Raw genomic sequence first — 19,196 nt, forward strand, 5'->3', positions numbered from 1 at the left:
ATAAGTGAGATTGTATAAAAACTGAAAATGAGTTCCTGTGAAGCCAAATTGCATTGGTTGGATATCCAAATGCTGCATGGCAACGTCACAATTGGATTTTGGATACCACTGGACAAAACTGAATTTTTATTTTATGTTATTTTAAAATCTATCATGAGCTTTGTGTCAGGTGTGTATATTTGCTCCAGGCATACAGAGTAAAGCAGCTATCAAGACGTGATGCACCTTTCAAACAGCCCAGACCATAGTTCAGAAAACAGACCCAAGATGCAGTATGCCTTGATGGTCGCGATTTGAGACAAATTTATTTTTGAAGACAGATGTTGTAGATATTGTGATATTCCTCATAACTTCATGAAAGTGTTTGTAAAATCATACATTTACATAAACACGTATGGAGAGTATAAAAGGAGTGGGAAGATTATGTTTTTGTTTTCAAACTTACCACTGTACAGTATATTGCCGAAAAGGTACATCTTACGAAGACCGATCATTATACTGCAATACATAAGCACCGCTTTTCGATATTAGCCATGACTACAGTCAACCCCACATGCTCTCTAATAATGCTGACCATCAGGGCACAAACATGTGATATTACCACAACACTCAAATAGCCAGCCCATTGGAATGGCAGTCAAACCACTTCACCGCTCAACCCTGGTGATGTCGCTCTTGCACTTCATACGCTTTTTTGGGAAGTGCTTCATGTGCTGTGATGTTTGGGACATATTTACATGCAGGTGTCTGTCACACATCTGCCACCACCATACATTACCTTTCCCATGTAGGATTCCCTACATGCTCATGCCTTCTACCCATTGTTTGGCCCTTTGGGTCAATGTAACCTGGGGGCCTTTCCTATGCCTTGCACAGTGCTGTAGGTGTGCCTTCATCAAGTCATCTCACCTCTGACACCATTTTGTGGGGGAAACGCGAAAGGACCACAGGAGAAACAGCATGTGTGGCATTGAGGGAGAAATATGGGAGAAATGAGGAAGGATAAGGAATCATCGACATTTGTTTTCTGTGGCATGACACACACAAGACCTCGGTCAACCAAAGAATTACAAGAAGATATTTCAGTATTTCCAGATATGTCAGATTATTTATTACTGTGAATGGGTTCATGTTTAGTTTTTTGTTTGTTTGTTTGTTTCAGTTTTGATGCTCTAGTATGAAGTGAACAAAAATTACCTTGGATATATACTGTACATGCACATATATTTTTGAAAAGTACTCCCCATAAAATCTCTGATAATGTTGCTGTTTCTGTGTACTACTTCTCAGGGTAGTCATGGGTAAGTGGTTAGGGCGTCAGACTTGTAGCCCAAAGGTTGACGGTTCAACTCCAGACCTGACAGGTTGGTGGGGGGAGTAATTAGCCAGTGCATTCTCCCCCATCCTCCTCCATGACTGGGGTATCCTGACCATGGTACCGTCCAGCTGTACTGCTCGCTTGGGGTGCTGTTTGGGACAGTCCTCGGCCCTTTCACGGGTGAGCCAAAAATGCAATTTTGTTGTGCGCAGTGAGTACTGTCTGCTGTGGAGTGCTGTGTCAGAATGATGACAATGAGAGTTTTCCAGGTCTCACTTTAATTCTGATTATGCAGGCAAGAGCAGGGAATGTTCAAGGCCCCACTAGTTGTTAATTTCCAAAAACTTGTAAATTTCCAAGCCATAATAACTACTTGGAAATTGATGATGGTGGCAAATATTCTTGAAAAAATATGTCATCTGTGATTGCCTGCATAAATTCTGAACTACTGAAAAGGTTACACACTTGACCTTAGAGAAAGCCATGATGGGCAGGCTGAACTGAATACAGATTGCGTGCAACTTCATAGGCAGGGATGGGCAACCTGCCTTGATAGGCGATATGGGTGGTCCCAGGTTAGCCACGATCACCAGTCTTTGGAAAATACCATAGACGTGCACATAGAAATGAGGTGGTGCAACAACACCTGCCTCTTTGCACCAATTGTAAAAACAAAAACCTTATTTAAAACCTCTTTTTTCCGTGTCAATGTACTAGGATCCATGTTGACATGATAATCTACGAATGCTTCACGATCAAAAGCATGTGACAATAATGCCACGATACGATACACAGTCCGTATAGCCTCCATAGCCCAGTAAGGCAGCAGAAAGTTCCACATGTCCCGACAGACAGACAGATAGATCAAATGGGTACTCATATAATGCCAATTTTGGCATTTGTTGAATTGACCTGAATTATCTTCCCTACACTGTATTGTTGCAAGAGAACCATGTTACCGCTTGTAGTTTGTAGTCTTAAATCGGAACCCAAGTCGCCAGTCAATGGCAAGTCAGACCTGACACAATTGGACATGTACTGTATATACAACACTGTTTGTCACTGCCCCATCTCTGAGTGCACGTCTTACATGCCGGTAGTTTACCATCTCTCATGGTTAGTGTCTGACAAGTATCTCAGGTGTCAGCACAAGCAATTGAGATGGTGCGAACAGCATCGGCAACAATAACAGAGTTTATAATTAACAATGTGCAAACCGTCTCTCACGGTTAGTGTTTGACAAGTATCTCTGTTGTCAGCACAAACAAGTGAGATTGCTGACAGCATCGGCAACAATAACAGTTTATAATTAACAATGTGCAAACCCTTCACCAATATTCACACCCCTTCACCTACAGAACCTACAGAACAAATCGAGGCAAATCAATATGACGTGACTATTCAATGAATTTCATGAATTTCATTACTATCCTACAAATCTATGATGGATAATGATGACATAAACAGTATAAGACTATCAATTCCATATAGCAACAACAGTGGGTGGTGCTGCATTTTCAAGAAGCTGCATATGTACAGTTTAGATTGAAATCTGGGACAGCTTGCACTGTAAGCACACTTGCATTCCTTTTGTCTTTTTGCTTCCCTGGATTCAACAAATAATTTTTTGAACATTGACTTGTGTAAGTGACTAATGTTTACACTAATTTGTGAGGTCAGCACAGCGACGCACAGTCATGATGTCCTTTCTTTTCACTAATATACAATTCCTAGTTTAAGGTCACAAGACCATCAACCTGTTTGCGAGACAGCTACTGTAAGGACTGGTTGCCATAACTGTCATATTTTGTCATATGGACTTGTCAAAAATAACCAGATATGGTGACATGACATTATTCGGTCAGCACTTGTATTTGACTGTATCAGTCAGTCAGGTTCTGAAAACATTGGACGTTGAATGTAGAAGTAGTAAAACAGTGCAGGTTCAACCAGTTCAGAGATGGAAGTTGCTCGTTATCGCCAACTAATTGCAGTACCACCACAAACAAGTGAAAAATGTTTCAATGGAACTGCCTACAACATTTTCTTTCTCATTATATAATATTCGAAACTGGTCCTAAAAATAACTCATTTGAGTATTTTTCCAATATATTTTTTGCTGAACTAGATTATTAGATAGTCAGCAAGCTGAAATTATGAGGCCGAATTCATACACATTAGCAGAATGCTAGCAAGTATAGGTAGAAATCTCGTGCACCGAACTGCTCCGAGTTTAAGTTTTGGAACCCCGATCTAATAGCGCATTCTTTTGAAACTCGGTTGTCGGAAACCCTGACCTCCGCCTCGGGAAAGTGCAAAAGAACGGGTACTCAACTCGGGGTTCCAAAACACAAACTGTGAGCACTTCGATGTACTCCGAGTTCACTGAACATTCGTTTTTTCAGACATTTTTATTGTCCCCAGCTGTTGCAATAGAACGCACAACGGATGTCGGGAGAACAAACTCGGGTCCACAGACAATCGAGTTTCAAAAGAATGAGCCATAAGTAGGCCTACTCGTTTTATTGCACTTTCCCCGAGTTGGCGGTCGGGTTTTTGACTACCAGTCAAAAGAATGAGCTATTCATCCTATGCTTTCCTGAGGACTCTGGCCTTCTGACACGCAACCCTGAACATAATCAATGATTGAGGTTCTCGTTCAATATCTTGCACAAAAAAAAACCCCACACAAAATTTAAAGGGTTCTTAACATTTGTAAGCGGGTTGTTGAATGGATTGACTGCGGGGAAACTCAACGGAGGCTGGGCAACACAGAGGAAAGAGGCCTGAGGACACTGGAAAGCATTGCAGAGAATAGGTTCATGTCCAGACATCATCATGTGTAGTGTGCATGATGGGCTGGGGGATGAGAGGCCGTGGGTTTGTGTTCGATTTATAATGGGGGTAAGAGGAGTGGGGCACGACGAGAAGCGGAGTGCCTTAGCTCCCTTTAGCCGTTATAAATCGAACACAATTTCACGGCTTGCATGTGAGGTTCTCATCAGACAGACTGTCAAAGTGGTCTCGAGAATCATCGTTCACTCAACAATGACTCAAATAAGCATGGGCTGACTCAGGACAGTGATTAATTAAACTTTTAATCCGACATAGAGCCCCTTTAATTTGCCACGCATTGTTCAGTTAACAAGTTGAGGAAGTGATTGCTACCGCGGCAACACTACTGCCCATGCACACATTCGTCCCTAACCCTAACCCAGTGGCTTATTGCTTATCTAATTCTGCTGCACTTAATCGCTGACCAAATTTCTTAGAAAGTACTGTAACAATTAAAGGGGCACAAGGTAGGATTACATAGTTTGCGTGGTGTCCGTGGCATGCCTGTCTCAAAATCTTCACAGTCATGAAAAAATGCTGTTCAAATAAGCTTGCTGTGAGAATGTTTTTCCTCACAGAATGCCAGCAGTTGATACAAATCTGAATACGGTACGTAAAGCGATTTTTCGTATGAAAAGTGTTTCCCACAACACTCGTAGCTAGCGGCCCGTTCTGTCCAAAGTTGCATGTGAGGTTCTCATCAGACGGACTGTCAAAGTGGTCTCGAGAATCATCGTTCACTCAATAATGACTCAAATAAGCATGGGCTGACTCAGGACAGTGATTAATTAAACTTTTAATCCGACATAGAGCCCCTTTAATTTGCCACGCATCGTTCAGTTAACTTGAGGAAGTGATTGCTACCGCGGCAACACTACTGCCCATGCACACATTCATCCCTAACCCTAACCCAGATCGCACAGTGTTAGATTCACAACTGACCAATAGGACAGTGTCCTTCATCTGTTCAGGCTAGAGCTGCTTTGCGCTTCCACGCAAGCAAACATATCAGGTAGGAAGCCTGGTGTTAGTTTTAGTTTCAATTCCCTGCATTTTGGAACGTGTACTGGCCAATCATTGAATAGAAGCATTTTCAGCTCAAACATAGCCGGCATAGGAGATTGACATATTGAAGTTAATGTCCAGTTCAAACTCAATGTGACAAAATATGTAGTTACAAACAAAACCTATTTTCTTTGTCTAATTTTTATTTTATTTCATATTTTTCAATGCAATAAACTCAAATCTGAGCTTGTCATAGAAGGTGTGTTTTGCTGAGTTTCAAATTCTGGTGACTTGCTTAGCATCTCCTTTCCCGCTTATGGGAAAAAGAAACCTGACCACCTTAAACTAGACATATGAAGACTCTCTTTTCTGACTATCTGGTCTCATTGCCTTGACTTATGGGGGTGCCGTTGTCTGTGAGTCAATCCAGTTCATCCTGTCCTTTCCAGTGGCCCTGGGCTACATGGTGCAAGGCTCAACAGCATTGATGATTGAATAATGTGACCTTTGCAAAAACTTTGAAGGTCATTCTGTCATTTGCAAGCAGGATGGTGAAAGGGGCTAAAAGTTTCTCTTGCAGTGGATAACAGTGGGGAAAGTGTTTGTTCACGGTGGCAAGGGGTCAGAGGCTGTTTGACAGAACTGGAGGAAGTACAAGGTACAAGGTATAAGGCACGGGCTCCAAAAAGTAATTGAGAAAAATGAAAATCCATACACAGGAAAGCTCCTATGTAACATCTTTTTTAAAATCATTTTATGGAAATCAGTCCTTTGAAGCAATGGGTATGAGGGTTCGAAATGAATATTACAGAGATTAACTTAATTTAATGACTAAATACTGTAAATGTTTCATTCACGTTGGTGTTTTATTCATGTGATATAATTTTTTCCCCCACTTTAGTCCGTTTTCCCCCCAAACAGTTGCACTATGACCAAGAACTTGCTTTTTTTTAACCTCCCAAGTATTTTTCTGCACAACGACCTGTTTAACGTCAAAGCCTCCAACTCAATATCGTGACATATTTATACCTTTCTTCAGTGTATTTTTTATTGAATGTCATGGTTTTATTCTTTCCTTAGTCCATGTCAATGGTGCTTTAATGTGTAAAGTCTTCTATGGTCCAATATAAGGTGTTTGACATCATCTGAAATTGTCATCAGTAATGGAAGGTCACGTGAATTAATTTATATGGATACGCATATTCAGAGCCTCCAGATAGGCCTGTGGCAATTTAGTTGTCTTTGTTAAAAGGTGCACTGCGTAGGATGGTGGCCAGAGTAGGTATTGCAACTCTGCTGCTCATTGAAACTAAGCTGCCTATTGCCAAATTTAATCTTTTCATGAATATCTATCAAGTAGGCCTACAGTAAGTTTTGCTGCTAAAATGTCTATGTCTGGAAATTCAAAATGGCGGACACAGAGAAGATCTACTTTTTCATGTATGAAAAGTGCAATTTTCCCAGTCATAATGAAAACTTAGAATTTGATGCCAATGGTAAGTATTTGTGAAAAAGGTAACATTTGTAAATGGGCAGCATGAATACTCGAAATAAACTACTGAACATATTACACCGTGCACCTTTAAGATTATTACAAAAAGAATTACAATGAGACGTATGCACACCCCTGGACATCATCTGAATGTGAACCTCATTCAAGGGACATCATGTGTTGCCCCAAGAACCCCATGTAATGAAAAAAGGAGGCGCACACAAGGCTTGTGTGAAAAATTATATTGTAGCTGAAATTTTACAACAGAAGTCTGAGGTTAACTGGAGAAAAAAAAACAAGAACCAACAGAGTCCAAAATCATACATAATTTAGTACAGTTCTGCAGACTATGTACTGTATGTGTCTAGGTTTTCATTTGACAAAAATCCATTTTAATTTGACAGGGTCAATGAATAAAGGAGGAAACGGGTATGTGGTAATTTTATGATCCAAATGTTCCCCTTTTTTTATTAACAAAATGTTTTTTTTTGTTTCATTTTTGTGTATTTGTTGTACCATGTGAGGTAAGCATACTCAGGGTTGTTGGATATCATTGATGGGTAGGTAGCGAATGGTGAAAACATCGCTGTCATGCTTCATTGTCTTGGAGTCAAAAATTCATAGAATCTTTCATGCTCAAGCCAAAATCTAACTCCCATTGAAAACAATGTCTCAGAACCTGTGTTTTTGCATGCTCCCAGGTCCAATGGTTGCAAATGCCATCTTAAGTATAATCTTAAATTGCCAATTTGTTATTCTAGTATTTCATGCCTGTGTTGCTTGGGAAATGTGATTGGGGGAAAACACTGTCTGCTTCCTCCAAGGCTGTTGAATGTATTCTTTTTCATTTGAAGAAAGTGGTCCAGAGATTATGTATATCATTATAATGTGCAGCTCCGAATGCTTCGTGTGATGACTGCATCGCCAGAAACATGAATGTAGGCACCTCTTGACGTGAAGAAATAAAAAATTGTGGATCAACTTTTTTGGTTCATCTTTGGTGTGCTTTGATGTGCAAAGAGGTTTGTGTGGATTAACGACATTGGAGATGCAGCAAGCAATGTTTTTGGGTCACAGTTTCTTGAAATGTCCTAGGATTCTGCAAACAGTAAATGAAATGAGGTTTAAAAAAAAAAAAACAGAAACAGGGTATTTCGCTAGCGAGGCTAACTGCAAGCGGTTTCTTCAGGACAAATTGGTCTATTCCTGCTGCTTCATGAATCTCTGTCTAGAGATTAAAAATTCAGGTTGAGCTCATTTTATCTACAGAAGCAAATCTTCATTTAAAAATTAAGGATTTTGTACACTTGAACCAGACTTGGTTAACTAAGAAAAATGCTAATTCTTTATGCAGCATGATCTGAAAGAAGCACATAGCACTGGTAGTAATGCAGGTTTAAAAGTTTATTTATTTATGTCAGATGAATGTTTACAAAGTGAAAAAAAACATGTCACAACCTGTCTAACACCATTCATTCACCAGAGATGCCTAATACAATTGCCGTGGACATACAAGTGCATCACTTCTGAATGAAAAAGGGAGAAAAATCACGCACACAGCTGAAGTGTTATTTATATGATCAATTTAAACTAAACAATGTGTTTAATATCCAAATCTCAAAAGAAGTTCACAACTCATCATTGGACTTAATCTGCACATGCTCACACAAATGCACGCACACAAACAAACACACAATCTCACACAGCAGGGTGTCTTCAACATGGGTCATTGAGGGCAGCCAACCGTTTCTGCCAGAAAGCATCATCAATTTACACCATATCCAGAGCTGACAGTCTCTTACCACTCAATATCTAACTTCCATCCCTCCACAATGACAAAATCGTACTGTGAAGTATAGGGAAACCAGGCTCATTACAGTCACCTATTCTATTATTGTCTTCGGATTCCTAGACAGTCAATTCCACCACCCCCACCACCCTTCACTGGCTTGTCACTAATCCTTCCAAGCACAATAAACACATTTTCCAGGAAAAGCCTCGTACGAATGAACCCTATGACAAAGTCAATTTAATGATCCAAGTGGTGAATTAACTAGTTTTGAGCTTGAAAGCTTTTCAAAGTCTGCAATACAGATCAACTGTAATATTGAATTCCTAAGAGCTTTTCTGACCAAGAGGGCAGGCAAGATCAATTCACCAGGGTCTGATTAGAGAATCAATCTATAGGAAATGTCAGACATCCATTCATGGAAGAAGGCGTTTATGAAAGTAGAGCATGGGAGAAACTGACAATCAAGCTGGCAGCAAACACTTACACAAGAGGAATTATTGGTGACAAGCCGAGGGAAAGGCAGACACTGCAGAGAAGATGATGCACAGTGTAGAACCCAGAGCTACTCTTTATCCAAACAATTGGCATATTCGATCTCAGGAAAGCTGACAGAACTGGGGCAGATTGAGAACCAGTATTTTCTAATCAGAGATTAGAAATAGACCCTCTACTAACTGTAAATGGAAGCTACAACGTTTAGTGATCACCATGGGAATCCTGAAGATCATGTTAGAAGACTAAAGAAACTTGAGAAAATGACGACTGTGATGACAAATACAAAGAAAAAGCGTGTGTGTGTGTGTGTGTGTGTGTGTGTGTGTGTGTGTGTGTGTGTGTGTGTGTGTGTGTGTGTGTGTGTGTGTGTGTGTGTGTGTGTGTGTGTGGTGAACATCGTCCTCAGCAGTGGGAGGCAGTCAGCTCCAGCTAGACTAATGTGGTGTACATTAATAAAGTCTTCTCGGTATGCAAGCATACTATAGACCAGCAACACCAGCAAAATGCTGTGTTGTTCATCACCCATCAGTGTCTTCCATTTATCGTCTATCAGGTGTCCTCTGTGTAGAAACACACAGTGGGGTTGTACAGTAGGCACGGATGAGCCTACGGTCAAGTGAACGTCAGAAGATGAGATGAGAGTTTGCCAGAGCTTATCTTAGCAGAGCCAGATGCATGTGGAACAGCAGAAAGCGTTCTTGCTAGCTTTTGCTCTCTCTCTGAGGCTTCTGTAAGCACAGGAATGTTCTCTCTAGGGAGGCGAGACACATGGACAAAGAGCAGAGGGGTTGGGGGAGGGAGAGAGAGAGAGAGAGAGAGAGAGAGAGAGAGAGAGAGAGAGAGAGAGAGAGAGAGAGAGAGAGAGAGAGAGAGAGAGAGAGAGAGAGAGAGAGAGAGAGAGAGAGAAGCATGATAATCAGACAGTGAATGTTGGTTGGGGACTGAGGTCCACAAAGAAGAAAGTCATTACTGCGTTACACAAGCACTTAGCTTGACAAGTGTCAATTGTCCGCGTGCAAGGCAAAGAATAACAAATTAAATAAAAACGTGCTGAGAGACAGAGTGCAAACGCAATACGACGATCAAGTGCAGACAGGCGAGAGGACAGCAGTGGCGAGTGGAGAGATAGACAGGAAGGAGATTAAGAAACGGGAAGTAGGGGATGAGGAAAAGAGAAAAGAGGGACTGAAGACAGAGAAAGAAGGAGCGGAAAAAAAATAACTCTTGACTACCTCTTCGCATCACTACCTCCCTTGTCCTTCCATCATTCTCGTCCCCATAGACCCAGAGATATAAGCCAGGCGTGACGAGAGAGAGAGAGAGAGAGAGAGAGAGAGAGAGAGAGATAAAGAGAGAGAGAGAGAGAGAGAGAGATAAAGAGAGAGAGGGAGAGAGAGATAAAGAGAGAGGGAGATAGAGAGAGAAAGAGAGAGAGAGAGAGAGAAAGAGAGAGAGAGAGAGAGAGAGAAAGACAGCGAGAGAGAGGATTAGTGCTACAGCTACTACTTCGCCTTCACAGCATGATGATGGTAATCAGTCAGTGGAATCAATCTTCGCTTCCTCCAACACACACACATTCCTCCCCTCTCGTTTTGCCTCACTAAACACACACCGTGAAGGTCAGACGCATGCGCTTCATTGCATGTTGTGGCTGTGCGGAAAACTGGCTAGAAAAAAATAAACCCTGATATTACATTAAAGGTCAGAAAAAACATTTTGATTTTGACGCACTTACAAGGAAACAAAGACGCACTTACAAGACAATATGAGCCACTTGAGAGATGTTGTATGCTGTTTGAAAGAAAAAAAAGAATCACCAGTTGCAAGAAAGATCACGATGAACTGCAGACTTGTTGAGGTGTTTCCTTAGACGCACTAGCTGTTAAGCATTGTAGGAGACAGTGAATTCACTGTGTATATCATGCCCCATGGGACACAACTCGGCCACAGTCACCATTCTCGGGTGAGCAGAACTCAAATCAAGGAGGTATTCACTCTTCATTTCTGTGGGTAGAGGACAACAAGAGTTTCAGACTGAAGCTTGGGGGCTGTGGAACAGTTCCTGATCTGTCTGGAAAAATAAGGGGGTTAAAAAACGGCTGCTTCTTTTGGATCCGTTTTAGGTTTCATTTGATACTATACATCATCCATCCAGCCACCCACCCAAAACTTAAAGAACAAAAACAACAAAGAAAAAGAAAGGAATTGATTTTTTTTGTAACTCCTCCCTTCTTCAACGGGTGTCAGAAGGCCACAGTAAATTCCAGTGGGTTAATAATAGCCTCCTACTGGCCTGGTGTGCTGAGTTCACATGGCCTGCCTGTTCTTCTCCAGGCTCCTCTCGATGTTGTCCACAACCTCCACAGATGCCTGGGGGATCCTGGTCCCAGGTCCAAAGATGCAGCAGACCCCGCTCTCATACAGGAACTCATAGTCCTACAGAGAGAGAGAGAGAAAGAAAGAAAGAAAGAAAGAAAGAAAGAAAGAAAGAAAGAAAGAAAGAAAGAAAGAAAGAAAGAAAGAAAGAAAGAAAGAGATAGAGTGAGTGAGAGAGAGAGAGAGAGAGAGAGAGAGAGAGAGAGAAAGAGAGAGAGAGACAGAGACAGAGGAGAGAAAAACAGGGATGACAAGGAGGGAGAAATAGTGAGGGAAAGAAAGGGAGGGAGAGAGAAAGAGGCAGGTTTAGTAGAGCCTCTTAGGGCTGACCATTATTCTTTCTTGACAATTATTTCTTTATTTTCAGACTCCATCTGGATAGTGACGGGCCAAGTGGGAGAGAGAGAGACTAGGCATGGGACTGAGAGTAATAGGCAGATATTTCATGGATATACAGGTATCCACTATTTTATATTGATCTTAACAGACAATTGGATCCTTACATAGCATGGGGTTTTGCTTCAGTTATGATATACCTGTACGTACAAACTCTATATGTTTACCATGGCACAGGCACGTATGTTTTATATTTTCATAATTGGCAAGTGCCTTGGGAATAAAACAAACAATATGCATGCATAATGCATAGTAATGCATAGCGCATGCTATACAGAAAAGTCGTCACCCCTTCCCACGTGCTCCTAATTAGTATAATACCAATTTGTAGCACATTCCTGTGCTTTTAATTGTTTTACCTCCCCCAGCAACCCACAAAGGCGGAACGCACTGAGGCAAAACGCAGTGCACACTAAAAAGGTAACTCTGTGGTGGTGCTATTTTTCCTTTGTTTATTTCAGCCAAAACATCATTCATTTGAATGGGTTTACTCTGCATGCTTTAACAATTCCCAGGGATACACCGCATTAACATATCGATATGAGGCCACTACAAAAGAAAAACACTTGGGTGTGTGGAGTGTCCTCTTCAGTCAGAGCATTACTACACATACACTTCCATTTAATCCCCAGTGCTACAGGATCTCGTCAGGACACAGACCACAGGGCCAAGTCTCCGCCTCATTGATCTGTACATCGATTTGCTTTTGGTGGTGGTGGTAAGTATTCATTCATTCATTCATTCATTCATTCATTCATTCAAGTTAGCATTTGTGAATGGGCAGCATGAATTATGGAAATAAACTGCTAAAATATTACACGTGCACCTTCAATAAATATTCATGAAAGATCAAATTTGGCAATTAGGCAGCACAGTTTCAATGAGCAGCATATTCCTACTCAGGCCACACAGTGCACCTTTAACCATGCTGACCAAGAGACCGTGTTTAAAAGGAGATGGAGCACTAACGAAATCCCCAATTGGTATGTTGGTCCCCATGGGATTGGGATTATTCAAACAACGGTTCAATGGTTTTATTATACATCTTGATCCATTGATTTGATTGACTGGTTGCACTTTATTTTGCTACCTAGCCACCCACACAACGCTTACATTATTAGGACATTGACATAAATTAGAGTTGTAACGCTTGAGACTAATTAGTACAACACATAAGTACTGAAAATACTGAATAAATAGGCCAAGGTCCATAAAACATGCAATTGTAATAACAGCAAAGATGAAATGATTGTCAACGGCTGCTGTGAAAAATGTCTGATAGCTGCAGGATCATCAGCTCTTTTGTTTGGATGCGAGGCTTGACCAGCACAGGAACGCTGCATCTGTGTGTGTGCACAGGAAGTCTTCAGTGGCACCAGCTGAGGCAGACATCGGAGGTTCAGAAAGTCAGAGACCTCGAAGCCCTGTTCAATTCATGTCAATGCACGGAACCAGCTGAACTCTAGATGGAGGAGGAGCCAATTACTGAGATCCCCTGTGTCGAGAGCACAGGCAGGAAAAAAAACGTCATGGCAAGGCCATTCCATTCCATTCCGACCACCTCTGCTCACCAGGCTGTGTCAATGTTGCCATTAGTGCTGCTAAGTTCAGGGTATAGAACAGGATCTACGGTAATTGTATTCCTGACCCTTTCACAAATCATGTGATAAGAGCAGCCTATTCACTATTCAGGTGTCATGGCAGAGAGGCTTGTTGTTCAGTCCTGTGGCTTGAGGGTTTGATCTCCTCACTAATGACCTCAGTGGCCAGTGGAAGATACGAAGCCCTTTCAAGTGTCAAAAAGGTAGAGTAGACCCGTAGGAAACCTTCAGCTGAGCAAATTAGTAAACAAACCACAGACTTCTCTCTCTCATGCGCACACGCATGCACGCATGCATGCGCACACGCACACACTTTCACAGGGGTCATTCCATGTCAATTCACATGATTGCCTAGAATCTGCCCAGGTGACCCTTTCCGATTTGCCTGATGCTGAGGGATCATGTTCAGTCTCCAGATGGCAGGGAGGCCCAGCAGAGATGTGGTAAGGTCTATCACGATGTGGACCTCCTCCTCGATCTTTCTGTCTACCCTCTGGATGACTACAGTCACTTGCCCCATGGCATTAAGAGGCTGGCCTGAAGGCCCAAGGAGAGCCCTGGCTGCTGCTGTGTAAGCGCCATGTTTGTGTTCATCATATAACGTTCAAGGAAATGGCAGTCACAGAAGCACCAGTGTCCACTTTAACACGTACTGGCCCGCCATTTACAGCAAGTGTCTCAGTCCATGAGTGATTCACAGCCCCCAGGTAAGCTGCTGATTGTCCTCCTCTATGGAATCTCATTTTTGTGCAGCTCTGTACACTGCAGCAATGTGTCCCTTCTTTGAACATTTTCTGCACTCGACATCCTTTGCTGGGCAGTCCTTCCAGAAATGTACCGCATTTCCCACACTGTTTCGGCTTGGCTATATGCTGTGGGTAAGAGGGGCTGATTCCCATCTCTTAATAAATTTGGCTCATTTGTAAATTACGTTGTGGGTGCCAACAAAGTGTTCATCAAAAGCCTTTTTAACTTTGTTGTAATTGTCCACTTTAGCTGCCTCTTATGCAAACAAACCCAAAGTGTCCTCTGCTTTATGGCCCATTGTACAAATCAGAGAATTCAACTGGAAAGCGCGGCCCTTTTCTTTCTGTCCAGATGCGATTCTGAAGTGCTCGGAACGCTTGATCCAAGCTGGCCACGAACTTGGGTCATAGTCAAAAGCCCCAGGTGGTAATGACAGTGAAGATGTGGTCCATACTAGCGTTGTTAGCTGGTCGCTAGCTTCTTAGCTTTCGCCAACTTTGCTCCGTTCTCACTGTCTCACGACTCACAACTCTCACGTAATCCACCTTAAACTGCACCGAATAATCACAGTTCTTCCATCGACTGAAGTACATTTGATGATATTTTGTTTGCTCCCATAGACTTGCAATGCTATGCTTAACTCGACTACTGTTAAACTAACACATAGACGAAAAATCCTACAGTATGTATTATCATATCTTACTGGGATTTAACTACATATGATCAATTTCTTGAAATGAGGTGGACTGTTCTGGTGGACTGTACAGGTAGTGTGTGTGTGTGTGTGTGTGTGTGTGTGTGTGTGTGTGTGTGTGTGTGTGTGTGTGTGTGTGTGTGTGTGTGTGTGTGTGTGCGTGTGTGTGCGTGTGTGTGCGTGTGTGTGTGTGTGTGTGTGTGTGCGTGTGTGTGTGTGTGCGTGCGTGCGATTATAGCACGGCAAAGGAAAACGTCCTTGCTTCCATGCCACCTTTCCAGTTTCAGGTTCAATGCCTTCAATTGCAATATATCACGCCCTAGCCAAGTCCTACTAGCCTACACAGACTAACCATTGTTCCTTACGCATGAGGGGGAAAAAAATTGACACATTCTAATCAGTGTGTGTGTGTGTGTGTGTGTGTGTGTGTGTGTGTGTGTGTGTGTGTGTGTGTGTGTGTGTGTGTGTGTGTGTGTGTGTGTGTGTGTGTGTGTGTGTGTGTCCTTTGCAGCTTTGTAAAAGTTGACATTTTCATTTTTTGGATTTTACAACTTATAAGTATAAAATAAATTTTGTTTCATTCCATCAAAATGTCTGCCGAATTTCAAATGAAACAAAATTGCCATTTAGTGTACCTAACAAAATGACAAATGGTCAAAATAACACAAAATATGCAATGTTTTCAGACCTCATGAAATGCAAAGAAAAACAAATGAAATTCACTTTAAAACAATGTAATAATAATGCTTTCATTTGCACTGCAATACAAGTGAATTGTGTATTGTTTTTAAGTGTATATTCAAGTGCTTTTACTTTATTATTCTATTTTATTTTATTTCATTTCATTTGTGTTTTATGTCCTGTCAGGGACTACAAATGTAAATTAGCCTAAGGTTAACTCTGGTACAATGCATGAAATGGCAACATTTATGTTTTAATTGTACATGGTCCCTATAATAAACCAAATTGAATTGAATAGCACTAGTGCCCGAGGGGAAAAAAAAAAAACTTAAAGCCACACCCTGGTCAAAGAAGCTTTTGTGTGTGCGCGTCCTTTGCTTATATAATCACAGACAGGGACTAGTTTGTATGATGGAGTTATGCAGAGCCAGACAAAGCAAAGGGGAATATAAAGGAGAATATGAAGCAGAAGGCAGATTTACATACTGTAGACCGTGTCATAATTACGAGCGAGGAACTTTTGGCAAATCAGGGGAGCCCTGGCAGGAGCACAATGCTGTTAGCCCTGTGTTATGAAGGCACCATTAACCCATTGATGCCTGATGTTGCGTTGCGCAACATTGGCCCTTGTGCCTGGAGCTGCATTACGCAACATTCATGCTCATGAGATTTAAGACAACTTTATTTAAAATCTCTGTTTGAGATGAATGAACACATTCTAATGAAAGATGAGGGTCTTAGCGTTTAAATGCAACTTAGTCATATTTATATGTGCTTCAGAAGCTGAGATATTTAGGTTTAGGTTGAGGGCAGTTTTTCTTAAAAAGGGCTCAGGCATTCAGCACCCTTTTTTGCAGGTGCCTTAGGCGTCAAGGGGTGTTAGAGAAAAACTGAGAGTGAATTCATACAGCCTGCCCTGGCGATTACAGGTAACAAAAGGTGTGCATCTCCATTTGTATGACTTTAAGATGGAAATTGTGATGTTTATATTACAAGTGGTATGTCAGCAATTGGCCCACCCTACGGTATGTAGCCTGAGAAAAGAAAGACGTATGACTTCAATGGGATCAGTCAGTTGCAAAATCTCGTCACAAGTTTTCTACATGCAATTATTGCACAAAGAACATGAACATGAAAAGAACAGAGAGCCACTTCGTCCCCACATATGCGCACACAGACTCAAAGAGAACACACACAAAGAGATCCAGTACAATCACTACTACGATGCTTTGTTTCAAAGGAATATTGCCATTTCTCGTCTTTGAATCTAGACTGGCAGCACAGCACTGCAAGCAGGAGAAGAGAGAGATGATGATGCTGCAGTACCTCTATAAGCATGGCTCTACAATATTTATGGAGATTATGGGGTTTCTGGGGAATGGTGAGGGACTGGAAGCATCACGTTTCGGGGATATATATCTATAGCAGTCGGAGACGACTGCATAGGCCTAGTTGTTGTTCTTCCTCTTCAAGAGAGAGGGAGCCGGGCGGATGTTCGAAATCTAACGCAAAATCTGTACCGTTGGTCGAAAAAATATTGCAAGCGGCATCATACTCTGCAAACCATACGGTTTGTAAAGGTCTGTGCATATTTTTCCATTTTAATAGGTAAGTGAAACATCAAGAGATGATGAGAGACCACCATGGCTGTGCCTCCCATTTAACCTCCCACATAGCTCTTGCTAAGATGAGCAGGAGGAGGAGAAAGTGTGTGTGTATGGGGGCGTGCGTGTGTATGTGTGTGCGTGTGTGTGCACGCACATGTGTGTGTGCGTTACCTGGGGTGGGATGACTCCGCCGCAGATGACCAGGATGTCGGGCCGGCCCATGTTCCTCAGCTCCTTGATGAGTTCGGGCACCAAGGTCTTGTGGCCGGCCGCCAGCGTGCTCACGCCCACGCAGTGCACATCCGCGTCCACCGCCTGCTGAGCCACTTCCACCGGTGTCTGGTGATGTTGTCCCGGAGACCGCATCAGCAGCACACACACAACCACATAAGGACAGTTGGACAGGAGAGAGGAGAGGAGAGGAGAGGAGAGGAGAGGAGAGGAGAGAGGAGAGGAGAGGTAAGGAGGGGAGAGGAAAGGAGAGGAAAGGAGAGGAGAAGAGAGAGGAGATGAAAGGAAAGGAGAGGAGAGGAGAAGAGAGAGGAGAGGAAAGGAGAAGAGAAGAGAGAGGAGAGGGGAGGAGAAGAGGGGTGGTAACGTTGGTCACTTGGGCATACTGATCATGGGCATACCAACAGCGAAACAGGACACACATAATAATGATATACATCCCCAATACCCAAACTTCCACTGCCAATGCCAGCCATCATGTTCAATAAATCCCCTTTCAAATGATCACCTTCTGTAGGCTATCTGCTTGTGTTTGAGGACTGCAGCCCAGCCGCTCATTGTTAGCCGAGAGAATTGAGAGTACGAGACGAGGGATGGAGAGATTAAACAGGTTTTAGAGAGGAGAGGGAAATGCAAACATGTGAAAGAAATGAAGATGGACAGAAATGGCGAGTAAAAACATTATGCAACCAAGAGAACACAACACAACAGGGGTCCATAAAGCATGCAGGAATGTAGGTCTACACACTGAGCAGGGGGAAGGGGATGGGAGAAAACAAAACAGGAAGGAAGGGCCAGAATAATAATAATAATAATTGTATTTGTATAGCACTGTATCATACAAGGCATGTAACTCAAAGTGCTTAACAAATGGGAAAAAAAACCATCATTGTTAGATATGGATTTAAAAGGAGAGGTATAGAGGAGAGGCAGAAATAGCAGGAAGGCAGAGGAAGAAGAGATATATAGAGATTGTAGAGTCATAAGGTCAACGTAGGTTAGGACCAGGATTCTTAGACGCACACAGAGATTGGGAGTAGAATAAAGGGAGACGTGTGTGTGAGATTCAATCCTGTGACTTCATCTTCAAACAACCAGACAGAATTCATTAGTTTGATGGTGCTTGAGGCTCAAGCACCAAAAATGGCTGCCAGACTTCATGACAGCTGCCTCACATCTGTGATCCAGATTCTGTGAGGCCACTTACTGAAATAAGATGTGCCGTGCACAACATGACCAAAAGCAACAGCACTATATGACCAACACCAACAACACAAACATGCCAATGTGAAGGATCAGCATTCTGGCAAAACATTTTTTTTGCTATATTCTGTAAAGGTCACACACACACACACACACACACACACACACACACACACACACACACACACACACACACACACACACACACACACACACACACACACACACACACACACACACACACACACACACACACACACACAAAAAGAATCATGCTTTGCCATGTAATTTTGTAGAGGTGGGCCACTGCCATTGGCGTGCACAGATAGAGACAAGGTGGCATGAAAGCACCTGCCCCTTTGCCCGACTGGAAAAAAAGAGTAAATTTCGAAAGTTCTTTTTTGAACGTTTTTCATCATAAGATATGGATTTTTTTGGAAAATATATGGCCCATGTTGACATGTGTGATGGAGTGACCATCACTAGGGTTGTGGGTGTGTTCTGACTAGCATGCCAAGGAGCCTGGCTCTTTAGTGTAGCGGTCAGAGCCCCGGTTTACTACCGCACTTTACTACTTCACGGTCAAAAGCATGAGACAGTAATGCCCCGATAGAACATAGAAGATAGCCTCTATAGCCTAGTAAGGCACCCGGAAGTTCCGTATCACCAAATCTTGCCATTAAAAGCTCCTTTCATTAGATCGGTGACACCGTCAGACTGAAA

General features: G+C 42.3%; 1 protein-coding gene across 2 annotated transcripts in view; it reads right to left on the bottom strand.

The window, feature by feature from the left end:
- Positions 1 to 8,036: 8,036 nt before the first annotated feature.
- mmut (methylmalonyl CoA mutase) overlaps positions 8,037 to 19,196 on the bottom strand; it is a 70,332-nt gene continuing 59,172 nt past the window's right edge. Inside the window, exons 12-14 of one of the 2 annotated variants that reach the window (XR_010038925.1) lie at positions 17,211 to 17,378; positions 10,695 to 11,373; positions 8,037 to 9,688 (exon numbers count right to left, since the gene is read on the bottom strand). Coding sequence is in view for 1 of the 2 variants with exons in the window: in XM_063223030.1 (XP_063079100.1) it covers positions 11,245 to 11,373; positions 17,211 to 17,378 (297 nt within the window). In the remaining variant the exon portion in view is untranslated. Of the gene's footprint in view, positions 9,689 to 10,359; positions 11,374 to 17,210; positions 17,379 to 19,196 lie in introns of those variants that run through there. The other variant, XM_063223030.1, reaches the window with a different exon arrangement.

This window comes from Engraulis encrasicolus, chromosome 18 (assembly GCF_034702125.1).
Source record: "Engraulis encrasicolus isolate BLACKSEA-1 chromosome 18, IST_EnEncr_1.0, whole genome shotgun sequence".
Classification (NCBI taxonomy): domain Eukaryota; kingdom Metazoa; phylum Chordata; class Actinopteri; order Clupeiformes; family Engraulidae; genus Engraulis; species Engraulis encrasicolus.